This window comes from Eurytemora carolleeae, unplaced genomic scaffold, assembly GCF_000591075.1.
Source record: "Eurytemora carolleeae unplaced genomic scaffold, Eaff_2.0 scaffold197, whole genome shotgun sequence".
NCBI classification, from domain to species: Eukaryota; Metazoa; Arthropoda; class Copepoda; order Calanoida; family Temoridae; genus Eurytemora; species Eurytemora carolleeae.
In genome coordinates this window covers 195,002-214,300 of record NW_019396181.1, presented here as the reverse complement: position 1 = coordinate 214,300, position 19,299 = coordinate 195,002, and the positions used below count along the sequence as shown (strand labels likewise).

The 19,299-nt window shown below is 32.9% G+C and overlaps 2 protein-coding genes across 8 annotated transcripts; one reads left to right on the top strand and one right to left on the bottom strand.

Moving 5' to 3' along the window:
• Positions 1 to 328: 328 nt before the first annotated feature.
• LOC111697416 (uncharacterized) lies at positions 329 to 6,601 on the bottom strand. Of its 2 annotated transcripts, none has more exons than XM_023467434.1 (7): positions 6,513 to 6,601; positions 5,273 to 5,348; positions 4,251 to 4,312; positions 3,613 to 3,674; positions 3,254 to 3,404; positions 2,046 to 2,145; positions 329 to 843 (listed from the first exon to the last, which is right to left on the bottom strand). In XM_023467434.1, the coding sequence occupies exons 1-7, from the start codon at positions 6,550 to 6,552 to the stop codon at positions 762 to 764; spliced, it is 573 nt and encodes a 190-aa protein (XP_023323202.1). In that variant the 5' UTR covers positions 6,553 to 6,601; the 3' UTR covers positions 329 to 761. The 2 variants fall into 2 exon arrangements, with proteins under 2 accessions (XP_023323202.1, XP_023323204.1); XM_023467436.1 differs by lacking the exon at positions 329 to 843 and adding an exon at positions 907 to 997.
• Positions 6,602 to 9,849: 3,248 nt separating this feature from the next.
• Positions 9,850 to 18,594, top strand: LOC111697410 (skin secretory protein xP2). Of its 6 annotated transcripts, none has more exons than XM_023467425.1 (11): positions 9,850 to 9,944; positions 10,879 to 10,902; positions 12,492 to 12,581; positions 12,917 to 13,147; positions 13,411 to 13,479; positions 14,358 to 14,413; positions 14,936 to 15,019; positions 15,803 to 15,838; positions 16,954 to 17,064; positions 18,088 to 18,153; positions 18,546 to 18,594. In XM_023467425.1, exons 1-11 carry the CDS (start codon positions 9,914 to 9,916, stop codon positions 18,585 to 18,587), a joined length of 840 nt encoding a protein of 279 aa, XP_023323193.1. In that variant the 5' UTR covers positions 9,850 to 9,913; the 3' UTR covers positions 18,588 to 18,594. The 6 variants fall into 6 exon arrangements, with proteins under 6 accessions (XP_023323193.1, XP_023323194.1, XP_023323197.1 ...); XM_023467424.1 differs by having other exon boundaries at positions 9,853 to 9,944; positions 12,486 to 12,581; XM_023467426.1 differs by lacking the exon at positions 15,803 to 15,838 and having other exon boundaries at positions 12,486 to 12,581.
• The last annotated feature ends 705 nt before the right edge of the window (positions 18,595 to 19,299 follow it).

The window sequence follows — 19,299 nt, the reverse complement described above, 5'->3', positions numbered from 1 at the left end:
TTATTGTAAATTTCTAAAAACAGAGCTTGGAGTTAGGGAAACAGTTCTTCTAATCAACCAAACTTTAATTTCGTTGATAATAATTCAATAATTTAAATTGTGATCTAATAATTTGGATCGGAATGACTAAAACAAGTAAAATGGATATATATATAACCAACGAAGGGAGAAAAAGGTAATTGTATAGTTCTATATAGACTTAATTGGTCAATGTGAGTAGACCCAATTCAATATTTGTGAAATTTTAAAAGTTTTTAGTGTGAAACTGAATTTATATAATCATACAAAAAAAACTACAAATAATCATATTAAAATTTTTCTCTGTTCGTGCTTCAACTTTCAATTTATATTGTAAAATCATAAATATTCTTTAATCATCATTGTTGCATTTTTATGGGAAAACTTTAAGAAAGAGACTGTAAGCGTAATTTCTATCCACCGTTCATGCATAGATGACAATGCCTGATTAACAACAGCGCCCTCAAAAGCTTTATCTGATCTAGTGTGAATTGGATATGCATGATTATATTCATTTAAGCTGTTTATGTTAATTTGGGATTTTTCTGCAAAAGTGACTTACTCATTTCTTGCATATAAGAAACAATAGAGAAATTTTAAGAAAAAAAAACACTTTTTGAGTAAGAAAAACAAGATTTTTGATCAGATTACATTTGTAAATTGAGCATTGCTATTTTTGTATATCGGGTCACTTTAAATTATGCTAATACAGTCACTTCATTTTACAATATTTCTAATGATCACTATTGTAGAAGAACAAGTTCACAACAGAGAATACCATGAGAAGAATCCCCTGGACAGTCCCTATCTCCTCCAGACCCACATCTTAAACAATATAGATTATACAGAGAATACAATGAGATGAATCCCCTGGACAGTTCCTATCTCCTCCAGACCCACATCTTAAACAATATAGATTATACAGAGAATACAATGAGATGAATCCCCTGGACAGTTCCTATCTCCTCCAGACCCACATCTTAAACAATATAGATTATACAGAGAATACCATGAGATGAATCCCCTGGACAGTCCTATCTCCTCTAGACCCACATCTTAAATTATATAGATTATACAAGGGATCCATAGAAATGAGAAAACAAGTAGACGACAGTCAGAATCCAGTTATGTCTGTTAATACAGGGTTACACACAAAGGATGAGACTTCAGAGACGATTGTAAAATATTTATACTGTCTGTTTTCTTATATCATGATTCCTTGTAACTGTAAACTTGTTTTTCCTTCGCCAAATCAGTAAAAAACCATAAAAAGAAAAAAATTACGTTAGAAAACTTTTTCAACCTTAAAAGTGTCTTATTTTAAGAGTTTCATGTCGTCTTCTTAGTCTCATCCCTGTAGTTAAATGTTGATGAATGATAAATTTCATCTAACAAAATATTCCTATTTGACTGAATATATAGATGTTAAAGCTACCAGAATCTCAGTTACTTTATGACGACATAAAGTACAAATAAAATGCTTCAGCGTCGTCTTCCTGTTCTACAGTTTAATGGGTTCCAGTTTACGAAAGCTTGATTGCTAGAATCTATAGAGACTTCCTGTAGAGGACGATTTTTTAATGCATGATTAATTTCAGGTAATTAAAAATAAATCTCAATTAAATTCTACAGAACGAAAGAATTAAAATTTATTTTTTCTTGATTTTTACATTCTTTATCTTAGATATTAATTTACAACTAAAACTTGGAATTTTTTAGTGTCTTGATGTATGAACAAATATGTATTTCACAAATTTATCATTTTGAACCTTTAACACTTTAAAGTTTTATTGTCTTTTAAAACACCAGATTTTGAGCTTTGAGGTAAAAATGAAAGTCAAATGGTGAAAATTACATGATTTTGTTCAAGAAAACTTCTAAATTCTTGGATTTCATTCTTTAAAAATATTCTCTAGCAAATGAAACGTCTAATTTCATCAATGCAGTTATACAGTTATACAATTCTGTCCTCCACCTCCCCCCCCCCCTACCTACCCAAAAATTAAAGTGAGCTGTTAAATACTTACATGCCCATAACCGCTTCATCTGACCGTCCACAAACCAGCTGTTCTCCCCAGTTATGAGTATACTTCCAAGCACATTGTCCACTGGATCCCACCAGTTCACCTAAACAAGGGTATGTTACAGACCTGTAATTACGCATGCAGGATGAGCATACAGAGACAACTAAATCTTTTTTACATTTATGGTTCTCTAAAGCATTGAAATTATTGTTTTCTTCACCTACTGAAGAATAAAGCCCAAATTTAAGCTCACAACCTTAGAATCTAAGTGATAGAGGTCGACATTCAAGTTTTTTTCTTTGTGGGTAACTCTGTATTAGAACTCCCAAAGCTTAGTTTAAAAGGAAACTTTTTTGTAAACAAAGGTATACGAGTTTCCTTTTATATTCATGACTTAATCATGGGGAAATGTTGATTAATGGCTGCAAAATCATGAATAGGGAGGACAGAGATGACATGAAGGACTTGGTGGACAGGGAGGACAGGGAAGACAGGAAGAACAGGGAAAACAGGAAGAACAGGGAGGACAGGAAGGACAGGGAATATAGAGAGGACAGAGGAGACAGCGATGACAAGGAGGAGAATTGGGACAGGTAGGACAATGAAGATAGAGTAAAAATTAAGGACAATTAGGACAGGTAGGATAGGGAGGACAGGTCGATGACAGGGAGTACAGGGATGACAGGAAGTACAGGGAGGACAGGAAGGACAGAGAACATAGAGAGGACAGAGGGGACAGCGAGGACAGGTAGGACAATGAAGACAGATTAGAAATTGAGGACAATTAGGACAGGGATGACAGAGAGTACAGGGAGGAAAGGGAAGACAGGGAGGATAGGTAGGAAGAAATTGATTTATTAATGGTTGGCAATGGCACATAATTCATTTTGTGTACTATCCTAATTTGCCTTCTATAATTGTTTGTTTACTGCAACCTTGCTGTACTGCTTCCTTGAGGTAGGTCTGGTTTATATAATTATGGAGTTTATATAAGTGGGCCTAGCCCTACTGGGCATACTGTTGGACAGTTGCATGCTGAAGAGAAGCTCTGAAGGGCCTGTTCAGTGCCCACTGCATACCACTGTGTCACAGTCAAGATAACAGAAACAATAAGAATATAAATACAAGTTCTATCATGCAATTAATTCACAATAATTTCATCCTACACTCCCTTTTATTATATTGTGAACAGACCATTTAATGTACTCTACCGTTGACATGTCCTTCGCAGCACTCTGTCCGATGGCTATATCCTTGACAATCTTGGCGAGTTCCAGACCCGCACATTGCCTCAGCTATATGAGCGGAAACATTGTCTTCAATACAGGATAAAGGTACTCCATACTCAACGCTGGATTGCAACTAAAAAAAAGATATCATTAAAGGGATATTGTTTGTTTATTTAAAAATATAAGTAGCATTTCAAGAGCTGGAAATATCTTGCCGCTCAAAAACGTCCCTGCAGACAAGGATGTTGTAATCCGGGAAATTATATCTTGTGGTTTTTGTAAACATATTGGTTTTGGTTCCTTTTTGGTTCGTTTTTTGCATAGATTTTCTATCAGGGTACCTCACAGTTTCCATAGTAGAATCCTTCAAAGGCACAACAATAAACTGAAGTCCACATGTTTTCTAAAAATAAGGTTTTTTGTATTCAGACTAGGGATATATTAAAGAAAGGTATTCCATAGACTGGACCAAGGTTTATAGTAAGGTTGCCTACTCTCGATGCGCTCCAAAGTACAGGAAATGTCGTCTCCAAAGCAATAGACATTTAAAATCCATAAATGACGTCACAAGTTATGGGACTGGTTCACTTGTGCTTAAGGAGACAGTTTGTGCAGTTTGGTACAAAATGAGACCGGTCCAAGCATCCTCAAACCGTCTCCCATAAGCACACTGCCCAATATGAAGAACTACTTATTGACACAAATTTCATAGATAAGGTAAATCATTTTCTTTTTCCAAAATTATCTTTCTTGAATCCAGGTTTAAAATTTCATATCTTGAAATGTCCATCTTATAAAATGTCTTTCTATGACGTCCCAATCACCAATAAAAAAAAACAATAGCTATCAAATAATCAAAAATAAAAAATAAAACAAATTGTTCTTAAAAATAAAGATTTTTCTTTCCTTTAGAAAAATTGAATGACAAAATGCTGAATATCTTTCTTTTTGTGTTACTGAATAACATGCATTAACAAACCTCCACAGTCTGAACTTTTCCCAGATCCACAAGCTCCAACCGTTATCTCGTCCCCGTCACATCTAATCATAGAGAAAATCATGTGCAGAGGGGCCTAAAGGCTTATAGAATAGAATAGATTAAGAGCGTTCATAAGTTTTGATAGCGTAATGATTCTGAATCATAGCATTGTACAGTGTTTACAGACACATTTCACCCAAGACTAACTAGAATTAGAGGTAATCGGTCTCTTCTTTTTCAAATCATAATTAAACAATCTTTAAATTTACGGAATTGATTGTTTTATACTTTTCTTTTCAAATGTATATGCCGGCAAAAGAGTTAAAAAAAGGCTAACAAACTATGTTTAATGGTACTAATTGGGATCGACAGTCACTACTTTCTGGAATATTGATAGAACTGTAAAGGCTATAATGCAAGGAAAGTTGATTGCAGTTGCGTATACTCTGCGTATATATTGAAACCAGTTCTCTCTGGGCGGAATTTGTAAACAAGAATAGATGCATCAGTGTTCGTTTAGAACCCGAGGCGGATAAAAGCATTGCATTTTAAAAATTTTGATAATTCACATAATAGTTTCCTAAATCCTATGGCCAGAATATTTCATTGATTTTTTATGTGAAAGATGTCATGTCAGGCTGTGACATCCGTCTTGTGTTTACGCAAGATTACTTTAATATCGTCTTCCTACTCCACAGTTTTATAAATTCTACGAACTATTATAGAGGGAAGTTTAAGCAAAATACAACAACTTCCTTATAGTTCAAATTATCCCTGTTGAGTGATGGCAAAAAAATTATAAGTTCTATGAAAATATTCAATTTTCGTTTTATACACTTTTTAACTTTGAACTTTCTATATGATAATTCAAGGTAATTATTGGTATAAACAATTTTTTAAAACAAAATTTTGCAATAATGAACAAATTATTTTTGGACAAAAACAGCTGTGATTATTTTAACATCAATTCTTTGCAAAGCCTTTGAACTTTTTTGATTTGAAAAATGAAAACTAGTTTCTACTTGCTGAAGTCTCCGTAGAATGCTCCTCTCCATTGACATTTTTCTCTTGATATCTCAATACCTGCATGCAGTCCTCCTGATCAGAAATATTAGTTTTTTAAAACAATTTTTTAGGATTGTTTGAAAAAATAGGCTGTGGGATAAACTGTAATCAGATTATGACACAAGCGTCTCTCTTTCCTCTTTATCTTAAGTTTAAAAAAATTCAATATGTTTCAGCCATTTAAAAGAAACATATGATAGAATTCAAGTATTAAACCATGATTCAATGATTGCATATACGTAAAGTATATTTTTTGGTCAGTATTGTATGAGTAGGGCTGGGCTGGCACGTTCCAAATTGTTTAAACCGTTTCGTTAATGGTTAGTTCCATCAGTTTTTAGAATAAAATTTCAGGGACGCGTTAGTTTTAGAACAAAACTACATTTCGTTAATGGTATTTTCCGTTTTTTTAAGTTACTGTTAGTTATAGTTAACAATCTAAATTTTATTAACGGCGTTAAAGGAAAATTTTTAACAACCATTTGACTTCAGCCGTTAAAAGGAACCGTTATTGAAATTTTTTGTTTATAGATAATGAAATCGTTAGTGCTCAGGCTTCAGCCGTTAACGGTCTATTATAGATATTAAGAGAGCGAACACTAAGGATGACATTAAAAGCATCAAAACGCATAAAATGTAATTATTTAAAAGTTTCTTGCAATTTTTAGCTGAAAAAAACAAAATTCACCTTTTAATAAAAAAATATTACGTTTTCGTTTTTAATCGTTATTTTTTCTTTCAAACGCGTATAGTCCGTTTCTTTAAGGATTTAAAAATTAACGGGTTTTGCCAATTCTTTAACGGACTCCTCCGTTTATTTTCGAAAACCTCCGTTTTTTAATAGAACTTTGTTCAACCCTAGGTATTAGAAGATACAATATCACACTTTTGATAGGCTTGTTTACCAGTGCTGCTTGAAATTGACGTTCAAAGTTAATCTCAGCATAATTTATCGATTTGCGTTCTAGGATATTATAATAAGGATCTCATTTGAATCGATTATGGCCATATCTCAAAAGGGAGTGTTTGCAAAAATCCAAAAAGTGTTAGGTTTTTAAAATGTTACTTATAGCTACGTAGTACGTATGTATACATACATGATTAAGCATGGGTATCAACTATCCAAAAAAATATAGCAAGTTTTATTTTTTTTGCTATAGATCGAGCCATGACCGTTTACAGTTTATTTTGAATTACCGACTGTAATCAGCAGAAGTAGGCAGTGAAGGCGAAACATTTTGATGAACTGAATAAAAATAATAAAACTAGCATAAAATAAAGTTTTAAAGATAAGATTTATTGCAATGAAACATGATTGTTTGTTTTGTCAATAGAAAATATGAACTTTTGGCGATAAAAAAAAAGAAAAAAAAGACAAAGAAATTTCATAATATTTAGGACACAAAAAATTATGAAAAGTATAAACAAATACCCCCTCGCCTCTGATTATGAAATTTTGATGTCAATATATGAAATAATGTTAATTATATAATATCATATCTTTGCTTTTTGAAAAACTTATCTATTTAAAGGGACTGCAGGCGTAATTTCAAGTGACCCACCGGCCACCATTTAAACAGTAGGGTATCCGATTCACAACAGTGCCCTTTAGACCCTTGACTGACTAGCGTACACTCCAATTTTAGGATAAAGCGAACACAATTTGAGAGATAAATGCACATAGTTCTCTGGCATCGATGATCCGTCAATGGTTAAAAGGGTACCGTTATAAATAAAGCAGTGCCAACGTAATGAACCAAATTAAGGTCAAGTTAAACCCCCCCCCCGCAATATTCAGAAAAGAGGTATTTTATTACGGTTTCTTTATTCCCTGTCCTTCCACCATTTTTGTACACTCCACTAGACTAAAAGGTCAAGATAACAAATTCGGTGTGCTTCGTGCACAATAATTTAATCATTCCCCCCTGGAAAATGTCATAAGCCGCCCCTGAAGCCAAATTTATATCGGTACCCTTAAAAGCTTTATCTGATCAAATATGAAATAGATAATCATATTTTTGTATCTTTAAATTAATTATTTTCATTTGCGGTTTCTCTGTAAATTTGTAAATCGGGCATGGTCACCTTTGCATAGATGGTAGATACCATTGTAAATCGGACATTGTCACCTTTGCATAGAGGGTAGATACCATTGTAAATCGGACATTGTCACCTTTGCATAGATGGTAGATACCATTGTAAATCGGACATTGTCACCTTTGCATAGAGGGTAGATACCATTGTAAATCGGACATTGTCACCTTTGCATAGATGGTAGATACCATTGTAAATCGGACATTGTCACCTTTGCATAGATGGTAGATACAATTGTAAATCGGACATTGTCACCTTTGCATAGAGGGTAGATACCATTGTAAATCGGGCATGGTCACAACGATACTGCACTGCCTTTGGCTGAAGTTCTGGTGACGTAATACGGACTTTACGGACTATATGAAATAGTATTATCAATTATATCTATTAAAATACAAAATACAAATTTAAAAATTTAAATAAAAGCAAACCTGAGATTCACAGGCTTCTGTGGAATATAATTGTTTTCAGATTGACTGCGTATTTGCTTAATATGATCTGTTTAAAACTACTACTTTTATACAAAATAGTATATATATGAATTTTCGTATAGTTTAGACACAGTTTTTTATCAATTTCTCGAGACAGGAACATCAGATATTTATCCTTCAACGCCCGAGATTCTCAGGTTTCATCCTATTGACCTCCATTTATTTTACCTTCACAGTCCCTTTAAGCACGGACGTAACAAAATGTACAGATGAAGCCTTATCTATTTCTTTAGCATACACATTCCGTTAGGAAAACATTGATATTTTACGTGGACAAATCGAAACTTTTGATTATTTACAGAGTAATTCGTAAAACAAAGGTTTGCTATCGGATGGATGTTTTACTTTTTTTCTTTTTCAGATATACATACAACGATGACCATAAAACTGTAAAATAAGAAGATGTTTTTAGATTTTTTAGTTTTTGATTTTAAATAGTTGATGATGAATATTAATTAAACACAGTAATTGTATGGTGTGTCCTTGATAATTGATTTCAAGCATACTATAGTAAATCTATTTACACTGTAACTGTATCAAATACACTTAAATGTTGCTTCAATGTCATCTCCATATTCCACTGTTTTTTTTTATGTTCTCACCATGGTGCATAGTGCATATTGTTCTAAAATATTTATCTAGCCCTAACTGTTTTTTCAAGATGTACATAAACCTATATATCTCATTTGTTTTATCTGTATTCTGCATGGAACCAAATACACTGTGATCTTGCCAGGCTGCATTTGTTCTTGCATATAACGTGCTGGGTCGTCTCTACACTGGGTAGCCTGACTGGACGGTGCGACTGAATGCAACTTTTAGACTGCGGTGAATATTGTTTAACGATCAATTAATGATCGTTTAATCTTAAAAGATTTTGACCGATAGTCAATGTTCAAGGATTCCGACTTGCAAAACAAAATTCAGTTTGAAAAATCTAAATTTATGAAGAAATATTCAAGGCTGTAGATTATTTACTACTTTTTATAATCAAGGTTTAGTTTCAGTTCAAATCCTTTAGAATACATTTCATGTACAGGATGTCTAATAAAACATGCGCCCTAAGCTAGAGGCGACCTGCAGATCGTAAATTCTGATTTACAAATGTTCTCTACATAGATAAAATAGATTAGATAATTTTGATTGTAAAAATTAATAGTAGAAAAATGGCCCAGGCCACATTTAGGAAATCCTCAGATACGAGATTTTCAAAAAACTGTTACATATGGATTTCTGCAATAGATGTTGAAAAATTCCTTGTTAAAGAGACTGCAAGCGTAATTTTAACTGTACGGATGACAATGCCCGATTTACAAAGGTACCCTTGAAATCCTTTTCTGATCAAGTATGAATTAGATATATTTTTGTTTCCTTAGACTGTTTATTTTCATTTATGGTTTCTCTACGAAAGTGACTTGCGCATTTCTTGTTTATAATTAAAGCTATATAGAAACTCACAGAAATAAACACTTTCCGAGTCAGGAAAACGACAATATCTTCCACAGTTTTTTATCAGATTATGGTTTCAAGGGTATCGTTCCAAAAGGGGATTGTAATCTTTGCATGGGGAGTCACTTGAAATTACGCTTACTGTCCCTTTAATAGCACAAAGACGATCTAAAAGTCGTCATTTATTTCCCATGTTTGTTGGGACACTCTGTATCTATAATTTTTCAATACTAAATGCAAAATGCAAGATGGCAAAAAAATCGATGCAAAATATTTTTCCATCGAATTTTTTCAAATTATTATTTTAAGTCAATTTTCAATTGTTACTAAACTATACTTCGCTTTGTTGCATTTTTGTTTGGTTAATTCTATCCAAAAAAATAAATAAATAAGAGTTGTACTGTCAAATCCTAAAGGAAATTTTAGAAAATTTGTTTTTAGTAAACTCCAAAATCAAAGTGGAAAATTTAAGATTTTTCTTGTTAAAATTTTCCGATATCAATATAAAAAATGTTGGTGGACCCCTAGCTGTAGTATCAGTTTACAAGGTAGTTTGAGTGAAAGATGGGAAGCTTCTGGACACTGCTCTCGTCAGGGATAATATGTATATTGAAAAATGTTTAAAGAAGGCATTTAGGGCACTTCGCGTCATAACTTTATTTAAGAAATGTTAGCTTTCAAATGTTGCTTTTCAGGTCAACATTTTTTCTTCGTTTATCATAAAATAAAGCTTTTCACGGATTTTTGATGTTTTTTATAATTGGACCTGCCATAAACCAAGGTTATAATGCAAGGAAAGTTAATTGCAGTTGCGTATACTCTGCGTACATATTGAAACCATGGTTCTCTCTGGGCGGAATTTGTAAACAAGAATAGATGCATCTGTGTTCGTTTAGAACCCGAGGAGGTTAAAAGCATTACATTTTAATAATTTAGATAATTATTATAATAGTTTCCTATGTCCAGAATATTTCATTGATTTTTTAAATAAAAGATGGATCCCATGTCAGACTTCGACATTCGTCTTGTGTTTTACAATACCGCCCAGAGACAGTACACTGCAGTACAAAAGATGCGTACACCTCTGAAATAACTTTCCTTGCGTTATAACCTTTCCATAAACCGTCTCTGGAGTCAATGTGAAGTACATCAGCAAATTTGGATCGTTACAGGGTTAGCCACAATGTACAGATTTTATTCTTTCTAACTTCTTTTTCTCATGCGCGTTTCTTTATTCGTTTACATAACATTTATTGACACAATGATTATAATTCATGCTGTAACATGAATCGTACGAATTAGTGACGACTATGTTTTCTCAATCAAGGAGCTTTTTTAGTCTTAAATCATTGTATTTAAATGGAATTATGAACTTATAGGCCGGCATAAAACTTTCACCCTGTAAAATAAACCTTCGAGGTTAGAAATTTACAAAAAACCCTAATTAATTATAGTTGATTTAAAAAAAATTCCTATATAGTTGCATTCAAAATTAGACAATCATTAACAACAATATATATATTTTTTAGCATTGCTACTTGCCACAGTCTCAGGTAAACAAATAATAAAACATTAAAAAATTCAATTTTGTAAAAATTTTCATACCAAATGCTTGGATAGAAATCTGATAAAATGCCGCGCTTTTTTTCTGATTGTGAAATATCGCAAATATTTCAAACATTTTGGATTTCTATAACGTTCTCTGCTTAAATTTTTAAAGATTGATTTTAAAAAATAATATTGAAAAAAAATAAATAAGATTTTATTTTCTATTTTTCCAATTAAAACTCGATCCAGTTAATCCAGTACACTTGTTTCCCCCAGAAACTGACGTACAGTGAGAACCATTAAACTTCTAACAAATAGGAAGACAACTTTTACACTAAACATGTAAGCAGACCCATTTAACTTAATAAGTGATTTATAAGTTACCAGTAAAACTATTCGCTTAGTAACATTACATACACATAATTGCTTTCATGTTGTCTTCCTATTCCACAGTTTTCTGGTTCTCACTGTACACTTTGCAGAACACATTTTTTCCTTCTACAAACTGCAGTACACTTTATTTCTCCCTACAAACTGCAGTACACTTTATTTCTCCCTACAAACTGCAGTACATAGTTAAACTTTTCCTCCTGCAATTTTTATTTTTACCTTATAAAAACTGCAGTACACTTTTTACTTTTTCTTACAAACTCCACTTATTTTTTTACCCCCTACAAAATGCGATACACATTTTTTTACCTCTAACAATTTACAAACTGCAGCACTTCATGTCTTCCTACAAACTGTAGTACACTTTTATTTTTTGTCCTGTAAATTGCAGTACAGTTTACTCTAAAATTTTTCTTACAAACTGCAGCACACGTCTAAATTTATTTTTTATTAAAAAATAAGTAAATTTTGGTTCATTTGTCTCATTTTTCTAAAAATAAAAATGTAAAATAATATTTTTATTTTGATTCTTAAAAAATCGCCAAATAAACACAAAAAACTAAGTTTTCATGATTAGAAGATAACCCTGTATTCAGCTGAAAGGTCATGTTACAATGTTCAGAAAATAGCATGTCCATCATATGTATGTTTTTCAATGTTCATTGATCAATGAAATAATGCAAAATACACAATTATTTAGCAGTTCCGTCATCTAACTTTTTCTCTTGATTTTTAAGCTTAAAAACAAAAATGTTTAAAATTTTTATAAAAAAGCGTTTTTCTCATTTTTGTATATATATTCATATGTTAGCTTATAGCTGGCAAAACGGCCGGACCAAATTGTGATACTTTTTTTAGGGAAACCGTGGGTATTCCGGGAGTAATCAGTAACATAGGCTAAAGAAATTTGATTTTTAAATAGACTTTTTAAAAAAATTTTACTGGCAACGCTGGGCACTTCAGATGGCTCTGTAATAAAAGTCAAAGAGAAATTCTACTGATAATGAGAAAGTGCAAAAAATCAGAAAAATATTTGCATATCACATAGTTAGTAAAGATGATTGACGACTCATTCTAAGATTATTTCAGCGACATCCTTTCGTTTCCTTTTTCCTGTAGATATGTTGATTTGAACTGATTCAGAATCTAATAAAAAACACATTAATTTCCACTGTGCACAAATCATTGATCACAATAGTTTCAGGGCAAGAAAGCCCCGTTGTACCAGGAGGAGTCCCTCCTCCTCCTCTACCCCCTGCTGCTGCAGCCCCTCTTCCTGTCCCGGCAAGTTCAGGAATGCTGTCAACTGGTCAGCATTATTTCACAAAAAAGTGATAGTTTAGTTAATTCAATATTTAATGCCTTTTCGTGTTTAACATTTTACTTTTTAAACATTTAATTTTCTGCATTTCCCAAACCAGAATTTGTTATTAATTTAATTAAAACTATAAATAGAGTTCAAAATAGTGATTACAGCCAGACTTTACCCATATCGATATTTATGCATTCCCTCCTGATGCAAAATAACTTTTTTGCATCAGAACATTTTTCTTTGAGTAAACCAAAACATGTTCGAAAAATAATCGATTTCTTTGAATATTGCTGGGCCTTGAGAGCAATCTGTTCCAGCTCCAGTTGGAGTAGGCGCTCAGCCTGCACTTCCACCTACCCCTGCTGCTCCAGTAGCAGCACCAGGATTAGTGGCACCAGCAGCAGCTTCAGTTCCAGCACCTACTCCACCAGCCCCAGCCCCAGCTGAGTCTGCTGCGGCAGCAAATGGTGCGATACCAGCTGCACCTCCAAGTGTCCCACCCGCTGGAGTAGTTTCTAATGGAGTAAGTGAGACACGAGATCAGCTAGGAACGATATAATTAACCTACCAAAATCTTTTCAACGAAAGTAACATACACACAGCACAGAGATCAAAACAAGTTTGAAATGTGTTCATCAAATTTCATGAGTATGGTTTTTTCGAGTCTTGGACATTATTAAACTTTAGTACACAAGTTACTAGCTTCTGCTTTAAATTAAGGTGTAATTGCATGTTAGTTTTTTTTTGGCGCGAGAGCGTTCTTATTTCATGGTTCACCGTAACAGAGGTTATTATATGAATTGTTCTAAAGACTTAACAGATCTATCCAAGCTTGAAGAAGTCCTGGCGGAGAAACTTCCTCTTTCATCCCCTGTTCAAGGCAAGTAAAGGTATAAGAAGTGATTGTATGCATTCCATGATGAAACAGTAAGATTTTGCATCTTGTAATATCACAAAGTCTAATGATTATTCAATTACTGACTCATTTTACTAAATCCATCTTAAAATCACTCATTAACCAACCTTGTGGTATTTCAAGATGCAATACTCAGTCAAATTTGTCAAAAATTTCATTGTAAAACGGTTTAAGAATTCAACACACAAAATATTAATCTTAAGTAGAATTGAAAAAATGGTTTGAGTTGTGCATTTTTGCGTGACGCGGCTGTATTTTTTAAAATCACACTTTAAAGGCCCTAAATATACCATTTAAAAAAGTAGTTTTGCCCAGAAGAGTCAAATGTGGTGGTACGGAAGGGGAAATAGTGGTGGCTAATGGCTGCCGGAAGAGAAAAATGCTAATATGTGGCACGGAAGGGGAAATAGTGGTGGCTCATGGCCGCCTCCTTCCCCCGCTCGTTACACACATCTGAGAATGTATACAAATATCATAATTATTTATTCCAAATATTTACTTTTCTTTCCCTGTGCCAAATGTTGACCCTGAGAAAAATATATGCAAAAAACGATCCAAGATTTATCGTTTTTTTCTTGGGATAAAAACACTGTTGCAAAGTTAAATAAAAGCAATGTTGGAAGTTCAGTGTATTGTGTGTTGTCTTTACCAAAATCTAAAAATCTTCAAAAAATTTTTTAACCAAGCTATTTCCCTTCATTACAAGCAGTAGGTCAATTTTTAAACTCAATATTTTAGCCACAATTCTCTTCCTTAATAATATTATTTGTTGTTCTAAACCTGCAATTTCTAAATCATTGCCCCTTGCATTTATTTATTGAACAAATAAATTCTATTTTTAGGGGAAGTTACTAAACCTGATGATATCAACAGATTACTTAGTTCATCTCGGGTTCAGGTTAAAATGTTGGATATAATGAAAATATTTTATTTTTCTTCATATTATATCCTTATAGGTAGTATACATATTAATAATCAAGAAAAAATTAGGCCCTTTAAATGGTTCCTTGATTAAACCCTTTAAACTGCAAGGGATCTTTGTTAAAACAGCTCTATCACCATCGCAGAAGAACAAAATAAAATCAAACATTTTTTTACCTCAAAACAATAATTGTTGTCGTTTGTTTGGTCAAATATCTTGCATTAAAACAATAATTGTTGTCATTTGTTTAGTCAAATATCTTGCATTAAAACAATAATTGTTGTCATTTGTTTGGTCAATATCTTGCATTAAAACAATAATTGTTGTCATTTGTTTGGTCAATATCTTGCATTAAAACAATAATTGTTGTCATTTGTTTGGTCAATATCTTGCATTAAAACGTTGCAAACACAAACAAACTGAATGTAGAACCTCTTGAATGCCAAAAAAATGTTTAAAAAGAAATACAGAGATTATGTCCAACCTTATCTGATACAGGAAGAACCACAGGAGGTTGCACCGTTCCGGGTTGGAAAAACTACAAACCCTGAGAGCGAGGAGGGTCGACTTGAAAAACCGGGGGTAATGGCTAGTCAGTTAATCAATAAATCAATCAATTACTTAATCAACCAATACTTCGATCTATCAACCAGCTTGCTTCAACGGTTTAAAAACATAAAAACTTTAAGTGAAGCTAAAAATGCCTAAACGCGACTTCAATTAAAAAATTTAAATAAGTTATCCTAAAATTTTCAGACTCACCAATTTGTCATATTTAGTGGTAAATGAAGTTTCAAATTGTCATCATTATTTGATATTTATTGCATTTTCAAGTATTTTTTTCAGTTTTAGAAGTGAAACACTAAATCTTCATCATCAAAAATAAAAAACAGAAAAGACAATTTGTCTTTATTTACAAAAAATTCAAATCTTAAGTAATTTTTAATACACAGTATTTGTATAAAGAATTGAATATGCCCTGTTGCCAAAAGATATATTCCACAGTCAGTTATATCCTATTTTTATTGAAAATCAACGCTTTACAATTGTATGAAAGTATCAGTAGTGACCCTGCATTTATAGAGTGCCATGTTCAATTCACATTGGTTCCCCTAAAAGCATTGTCTGATCCAGTATGAATAAGAAATCCATGTTTATATTGTTTCTCTGTAAAAGTGACGTGTGCATTTCTGTAGCAGGAAAACAATGTAGGAATTGTCAGAATTTAACATATTTCTAGCTCTTTAAACAGAGCGTCACTTTAGAATACGACAATAGTCCAGTTTAGAGGGTAGCCACTAGCCAACAACCATTTTACCTTCTAATGGGTATAATTATAACTTCCAAATCTTTATTAATTTCTAGGATACAGCAGATGCTGTGATGTCTGCCCATTCAGTGGTAAATCATACTTAATGTCTACATATCTTTCCACTTACAACATATTTTTCTACCCCCTTCCTCCATCCTTTCATATTCATTTCTTTCCGTTTGAAACATACTTTTCCTACTTTATCTCGAGCCCTTAAAGGGAGTGTTCGCTAAAAATGAAAGGGGGTATAGGCTAAATGCGATAAAAAAGCTCTTTTGATCGCTACTAATCCTACTTCTATCTGTTGCGTCAATAAGGAGAAAATTGTTAAAAACGACTCACACCGAAGAACGCAGCGTCCATAAAAATTCAGAAAGATGCAACATTCAACTCGGATCGTAAGCAAATCAATTTAATTCCAAACAAATCATTCAGATATTACAAACAATAATCATCGATGATTTTTCGACGCATTCGTTTTAGTTAATAATTCATAATATTTTTGATAAAATAATTTTCTCTGGCGCTGGATTTTCGAACATTCCTGGAAAATATGAAAATTTCGTCTTAATTTTCAAAAATCCTCGAAACAGGAATAAATGTTTTCAAAAGTGAATCTCAGATCATGAAAAATACATGAAATTTTTTTTGGCGAACACTCCCTTTATTTTTTTTGAAATTTTGTAATTTTGCCCAACAAAAAGGTCTAAACAGTCAAGTTTACGCATAACTATTTGAACCTTCCTAAAAATATATACTACTTCATGGGGCTGGTTCCATCTCGATTTTTATGGGAGTATTTGGCAAAATTTTGATCAATTTTGGTGTCATAATTAGCAAATCTTAGATCATAGTTCTTGCTTGATGAACCTCGATTTTGATACTATTCTGTTTCGCCTTCAGGTGTTTCTCCCTTTCCCTTACAGTGATCTTGCCAGGCTACATTTGCTGCATGAAACCAGCTGGGCCAACTTTACAATAGCTAGTCCAAACTGGACAGTACAACTGCATGCGTGTACGGTACATGTTGTACCGGCTTGGATCATGCAACTTTTAGAGCAGGTTGCCCTGTCATCAAAATTCCCCTAGGAATATCCTTTTAAAGTTACTAATGTTTTCTTTCTCCCCTAGGAATTCAATTTTTTTCTTCTTAGGATTACAACATAATGAGTTTTTATTTCAGAATTCAATCCCCTTTTTTCAGATGGAGGAAACAGGAATAGGCGCAGGAGAAGGGGAAACAGGTAAAGCAGCAGAAACAGGAGCAAAAGAAGGCGGAGAAACAGGACAAGACGATGATTTAGTGGCTAGCAGGGTAGGTAAAATTGTCGGATTGCTTGCAACCATATGGACGATTTGAAAACATTTTTTTATCACATTATTTTTTTGGGTCTTAATGCAAAAACCCCCAGTGCGCAGTTGGCAGATAAAAAAGTCATAAATTAATCATCTCTATTGACCTCGTCCAAGAAGTGTTCTGGATAATAATGTCTTGAATTAAGACTAAATTTGACTAGGACCAAGAAGCTCAACTGGATAATAATCATATAGATTAGGAATATGTTTGACTAGGTCCAAGAAGCTGCACTAGATAATAATCCATTAAATTAGGATTATGTTTGACTAGGTCCAAGAAGCTGTTTTAAATAATCCCTAAAATTAGGATTATATTTGACTAGGTCAAAGAAGCTGCTCTGGATAAAAATCCCTTGAATTAGGATTATATTTAACTAGGTCAAAGAGGCTGCTCTGGATAATAATCCCTGGAATTAGGCTTATATTTGACTATGTCCAAGAAGCTGCTCTGGATAATAATCCCTTGAATTAGGATTATATTTGACTAGGTCTAAAGAGCTACCCTGGATATTAATCCCTTGAATTAGGATTATATTTGACTAGGTCTAAAGAGCTACCCTGGATATTAATCCCTTGAATTAGGATTATATTTGACTAGGTCCAAAAAGCTACCCTGGGTATTAATCCCTTGAATTAGGATTATATTTGACTAGGTCCAAGAAGCTACCCTGGGTATTAATCCCTTGAATTAGGGTTATATTTGACTAGGTCCAAGAAGCTGCTCAGGATAATAATCCTTAGAATTAGGATTATGTTTGAATGGTCTGAAAAGTTGCTTTGGATAATAATCCCTTGAATTAGGAATATATTTGACTAGGTCCAAGAGGCTGTTCTGGATAATATTCCCTTGAATTAGGAATATATTTGACTAGGTCCAAGAAGCTTCTCTGGATAATATTCCCTAGAATTAGGATTTTGTTTGACTAGGTCCAAGAAGCTGCTTTGGATAAAAATCTCTTGAATTAGGATTATGTTTGACTAGGTCCAAGAAGCTGCTCTGGATGATAAACTAGGAATGGAGCTGCTGGGTATTGTCGAACAAATTCAGGTTTGTCTAACAATTATCTTTGATTTCTCTGAGCCTTTGACAGGGATTTAAATTTTTCAAAATTGCATACTACCCCAGGAGAATTTTTTGAATTTTTTTCTCCTTCAAAAATTTTCACCCGAAAATGCATTTATTTCCGCCTTTAATTATTTATCTGTCCAAATTCAGAACTTAAATTTAAAACTCCTAACAAATATTACAAACACAATAGTGAAAAAAATCAATTTTCTAGATCATATCCCAGACCTTTGAACAAAGTATATTTCTTTTTATTTATTACTTTATATTGATCTTATAAGAGGGGTAGGCGAGGGTTTTCAAGCAAAATTACACTAAAATTTTAAAAGACAAAATATACGTTCTGAAGAAATTTTTTTTTACCCTCTATTTAGGACATGCAGAAGGAGGTAGCTGATGCACTGAAAGACGAATAAAAAAAACTAAAATTTACAACAAAATATTTTTATTAAGATTTTAAGAATGTTAAATTGTTTAAGGTTTATAGAAATGTAAACCTTTGAAAATTTATAAAAATAAAAAATTATCAGATAATTTTATCACAACCCTGACTGAGTATTATCCAGACGCAATGATTTAACATAGTTTTGAATTATGGTTTAACATGGCGGGAAAAACAGAATTCAATGGAGTAAGAATTTTCGTTTACTAATAACAGTAACAAATGTATTTAAGTTATTGGAAAGGTGAAAGAGCAATGGCCAGATATTCTGGTATATTGTTATGTATAACCTTTTAAACTTTAGAATAAAAAAACCTTTTAAGTCGGATTAAGTGCATTGTTGACAATGTTGGACTGAAAGACAGGTTTTAAGCTTCAAGGTCATTATGAACTATATTCATTCATAGTCATTATAAGTTTCAAAACTTTGACAGTTATGTTCTATCTTTGTTTTTCTGTGAGAAAATCTTTCCAAATTTTGATCTTTACAAGGTTGGGTTATACTTAATCGAGCCGACGTAAATGCAGTGTAGATTAAAATTAACTGTAACTACAAAACGGCTAAACCGATCGGGACCAAATTTTTAGTGGGACCTCGCGTAAACCCAGGGAAGGTTTACGGATGATCGAATTTTCAAAAATTTGCCTCCATCAAAATTTAATTTTTGAAAATTTTGAAAATCTAC